General features: G+C 47.5%; 2 protein-coding genes across 2 annotated transcripts in view; both read right to left on the bottom strand.

The window, feature by feature from the left end:
• The window catches only part of urm1 (ubiquitin related modifier 1), a 6,626-nt gene extending 4,116 nt beyond the window's left edge, over positions 1-2,510 (bottom strand). The window contains exons 1-2 of the mRNA XM_062478522.1: positions 2,421-2,510; positions 1,003-1,073 (exon numbers count right to left, since the gene is read on the bottom strand). Of these exons, the coding sequence (XP_062334506.1) occupies positions 1,003-1,073; positions 2,421-2,455 (106 nt within the window). The 5' untranslated portion in view covers positions 2,456-2,510. The remainder of the gene's footprint in view (positions 1-1,002; positions 1,074-2,420) is intronic.
• Positions 1-5,000, bottom strand: part of sh2d3ca (SH2 domain containing 3Ca) — a 106,365-nt gene that overhangs the window by 68,987 nt on the left and 32,378 nt on the right. The window lies entirely within an intron of this gene.

Raw genomic sequence — 5,000 nt, 5'->3', positions numbered from 1 at the left:
AACCCTTTGTTTGACAAGGTAAGAACGAGCCGTATTACTCTCTGTTTACACACAACTGGGTCAAACAGAATAATGTTGTAGGGAGGTAATATACTGTATGTCCTCATGTTCTTAAATGTATACGTTCCTCTGAGGTTTTGACTTCAGACACCTTATCCTGTCTACCTTTTCTCTTCCTCTTCTCTTCCTCCTCCTCCCCCCCCCTCCCCCCATGAAATACCCTCCCCCTTGCCGCCCCCCCCCCCCTCTTCTTCCTCTTCTAAATTCACAAAACAAAACCATCTTACTCTCTTCCCTCAATTTCAGTAACCCACGCCACCCTCCCAACTCGACGATGTACTTGGGATAAGGCCCCATCAGCAGAACTACTGGCAACATTAGCAACTGAAAGAGCGGGCCTAATGGATCAGTTAGGAGCAGAATGCCTGGTAGCCCCAGGGAGGCTAACACACACTAGCTAGCAACTGGGGAGTGAGGGGGGGGGGGGGGGTATGAGGGGAGAACGGAGGAGGGAGACGGGAGGGGAGGAGGATGGAGGGGATATGAGGGAAGGAGAAGGGGAGGAAGCAGGGGGAGGGAAGGGGGATTCCTCACCATTGTTATGGAGGAGAGACTCAGGAATTTGCTTTTTTGTACCCGATTAGCAACGGACTGGCTAAGAGGAGAGATGGACATACAGGCTGAGAGACAGACGACAGTCAGCAGCAGGTCAGACAGAGAGAGAGGGAGAGAAAGAGTGAGAGAGAGAAACAGAGGAAGAGAAGGGAGCAAGCAGCACGACATGATGTGAGCTGGGTTTGGTTTTGTAATGAATATCCCTTCTTTCACACCAAGTGGCCTTCTGATGATCACACATCTCCCCAGCTCGACCTGACCCTCTGTCTGCCACCCTACAGAGCTAGCTGGACGAATATCTACAGCTGCAGTTTATAGGTTTCTGATTTGAAGCTAAATATTTGATATACACAGAACGTTGTTTGTGGACAGACGAATAATACTCACAGAGCTCTGATTGGCTGGGCAGAGTCACATGATGCTCCTTGATGCCGTCAAACAGAAGCTCCGCCCCTCCTCTGAAAAGGAAACAACCTTGATTTTAACAAGCTCAGATTTTTTGGGGGGGACATCCTTTATAACCTCATAAAGTAGCAATCCATGACATCTGACATAACAGAGTCAGTATACAGCATTATAGTAGTCTGAACTCCATCAGGGTGGTATTCTAATTGTTTTCCTAATCTAGGATTAAAGCTGCAGGGGTGTGTTAACCTCAGCGGGGTATGAGTGATGTGGTGAAGAGGGGGCCTGGGAGAGAAAAGGGAGATGTTTCCCCCCCACAGAGAAATACAGAGGACAGACTTCTATAGATCCTCCTTGGTGAGTGAGGGAGCAAGAGACAGAGAGAGACAGAGAAGGAGAGAGACAGAGAGAGACAGAGAAGGAGAGAGACAGAGAGAGACAGAAAGAGACAGATGTAGGTAGGTAGGTAGGTAGGCAGGTAGACCATGTAGGTCTGGTATGTTAGTATGCAAATGTGTGTTTGAAAGTGTTGACTGTGAGTTACTCTGTGTGTGTTGAGTGTGTGTGTGTTCTGTATTTGCACGTGTGTTGACTTTGCAAGTGTGTGTGCGTTTCCTCTGCTGCAGGTGCAGGGCCCATAAAGACAGCTCACATCCCTGGGAGAATCCATTCCTCTAGGGTTGGCTTAGAGCCCAGAGATCAGTGGAGCACAGCAGAGAGATGGAGAGAATAGAGAGAGAGAGAGACAGGTTTGACCACTCACTAGCCAGTTCACTAGTACTTTGTCCAGAGTCCACCCGTGAAGTGAGCCAAATTTCAATAATATGTCTCTCTCTCTCCTCGTCCTGTTTTTAATTAGAGAACCTCAAACATGCATGACTATGCCTCTATCTCAATGTACAGTGGTAGCATTCTTTCAGAGAATTGAAAGAATTAGACTAAAAGGGCGCTAGTGTCGAAGAAGACACGGTCAGAGGCTAATTATGTGTCCAAGTCTCATCTGTCGTGACATATGCAGAACGTTCAGCACACACCACACGCTCTTCTGCCCCCCCCCCCCCCCCTCCACCATCATATTAAACGTAGTATAGTGAAGCTGCGCCACTAGCCAACAGTAAATGTGTTATCTACCATGCGAAACAGGGCACATGTGCATCATATTAGACGCAAGATAACGTTCGAAAAGCATCTACTGGTGTGAGAGTATAGCCCTGTAACATGGGCTGATTACCATGCGAGTCTGGAAGCATCCACTCACGCTTCTATTAAAACGCACCGAACATTTCTCTTTCATTTTTCACACTGCGCGGAACGCGAAGATACACTCAACAATCGTAAATTACCGTAAAACATTCCAAACTTGACTGTCAAAGTATAGAAATAATGAAGTATGTACAGACCCAAACTCCAGGTGTAGTGCTAAGGGCGCCGCCATGTTTGTTGTCACAATCAGGAAGTTACTACGCAACGGCGACGGAAGTGAACAATCCGAAATAGTATTCGCTCATTTCATCCCTTCATACGTGTACAGAAGCCACAGTGAATTTATTATTTCCTTAAAACACAGACATGTAAATGTTTATAGAACAATATACGTACTATACACTCTATAATAATTTGAACTAGAACCTTCTTCAATCATGCAATTTGAGAATGATCCTCTGTGTTATAGTGCAGCTTGCAAGATCAAAACAATGCAACAACATTCTCAACAGAGCGGGATGGGTGGGGAGTTGAATAAGAAGTGTGTGTTTGGATTGTGGGATGTAAAATATGCCTGGTTGTGGATGGTGTGTGTGTTCCCGAGCGTACTTGATTTTAGGTTGCGTCTGCTTGTGTGTGTGTGTGTGTCTAACAAATCCCCCCTTCCCTGTCCTCTGTCATATTGGTGACAGGCCTGTCTCGATTCGGGGGGTGGGGATTGAATTGCAAATTCCCTGCCTTCTGTTGGTGTGTGTGAGGCTTCGCTGGCCCTTCCCTGCCTCCCATTCATGTGGTAATGAGCAGTCCAGGGGTGGAGCGACTCACGGAGGGACTGAGGGATGGGTGGGGTTGGGGGTGAGGGAGGGGGAGGGGGGGTGGAATCGGGTGAAGTCGAGGTGAGGGACCGGGTGAGGGACCGGGTGAGGGACCGGGTGAGGGACCGGGGGGAAGTGAGGGAACACCAGGTGGATTGTGGCAGGTCAAAGAGTGTAAACTTCACTAGAGGCCAGACCATTAGGTTAGAGCCATTCCTGAGAAACAGATATTACTGTATGTCTGTGTGCATCCACGTTTTTCTCTCTGTGTAAAAATATCTTCAAAATAAACTTATTGGGGAGATTAATAATGACCTAAAACCAAGTGCACCATCATGGAAGGATGACTGACCTGCTGATAATGGAACCCACAAGGCGGTGCCAGCTGGCAGATGACGAACCCAAGCACTCAAAGACAAGTTCATTACAAATACTTGTCACCCAACCATCACTGTGGACCGGCCTGGCCCTGCTGACTGTCACGTTTAACAGCAACCAGCAATCTTAGCAAATATATTTTATATATCAAATTAGAGGAGTCAGGTGGCTGAGCGATGAGGGAATCGGGCTAGTAATCAGAAGGTTGCCAGTTCGATTCCCGGCTGTGCCAAATGATGTTGTGTCCTTGGGTAAGGCACTTCACCCTACTTGCCTCGGGGGAATGTCCCTGTACTTACTGTAAGTCACTCTCGATAAGAGAGTGTGCTAAATGACTAAATGTAAATGTAGAGGCACATCACATTTAACATTGGCCCTAGAAATATAGTATATATCCTGTAGAAGAAGAAGAAACCTTTATTTATCTCACAATGTGACACATGCACACACGCACGCTGGGAGCGTCTACACCAACACACACATGCACACACACATGCTTGAGAGTCCACCAATAAAATGATCTCTCTGCTTTTCTCCCATCTTGTTCTCCTCCCTCTGAGAGAAGTGCTAGGTTTAAGTGCTTACCCCATGTTCTGGCCAGCAACATAGGCAGGAGATCAATATGTTTATCATTGGGGTTATGACCAGAGGAAAAGCATGTAAGCACAGAGAGAACATGCAAACTCAACACAGAAAGGCCTGGGAGCACCAACCAGTGTCCCAAGCAGGAATCCAACCAAACTTGAGTTTAATCTACATCCGAGTCGTCACATTTTAGGACTGCTACACCGGTGTTACTGTGATGGGTGGCCGTAAATCAAGCGCACCTCATCTGGTTCTGGTTCATCTCTGCGGCTGATAATCCCATTCAGACGTCAGTACCTTCAGATCTGCTCACAGGGCCGCGGGTCTGGGCGGAGTCCCACAGGGCCAGCTGACAATGGGCCACACAATGGGCCTGCAGTGGAGAGCCAGAACAGATTAGGAGCACAAGGCGTGGTGATGGCGAGGTGTGAGGAGAAGGCATGGGGGGGGGGGGGGGGGGGGGGAGAAGAGCGGGAGGGGAGGGACAGGGGAGCGTGGCCTGTCTGTGAGACACATAAAGACATGTGATTAACATGTTACATGATAGCAGAGAGAATCCACTTATAATACACACATCCTTGGCTCTCATTGGCATGTTACGCCGATGTAACGCCTGCCTGTGTGAGTGAGTGTGTGTGGGGTGTGGGTGTGTTTTTGTGTGTGAGGGTGGGGGCAGGAGATGTCTGTTGAGAGAATTGAGAACGCATCTCTGTTGGAACACTTGAAGATATACGATTTATTTAAATCCAAAGACATTTTATAAAATGTCCTTCAATTCTACATTGTTCTATCCTGTTCAATTCCATATCTGTTCAGTTGGACCCCATTCTGTTTGAGTATATTGCACCATATTGTTGCATATCATACCAATTTAGTAACTACAGCATCAAACACTTTGATTCAATTATATGCCCTGAACTTGTTTGTTCTGAGCCCTTCCACCCCCCAAATTAAGTTAGTGAGACAGTCCATCTGCCTTCCAGAGCACACTGACGAACC

The sequence above is a fragment of the Osmerus eperlanus genome, chromosome 14 (assembly GCF_963692335.1).
Source record: "Osmerus eperlanus chromosome 14, fOsmEpe2.1, whole genome shotgun sequence".
Classification (NCBI taxonomy): domain Eukaryota; kingdom Metazoa; phylum Chordata; class Actinopteri; order Osmeriformes; family Osmeridae; genus Osmerus; species Osmerus eperlanus.
This window is presented reverse-complemented; position numbering and strand designations above follow the sequence as displayed.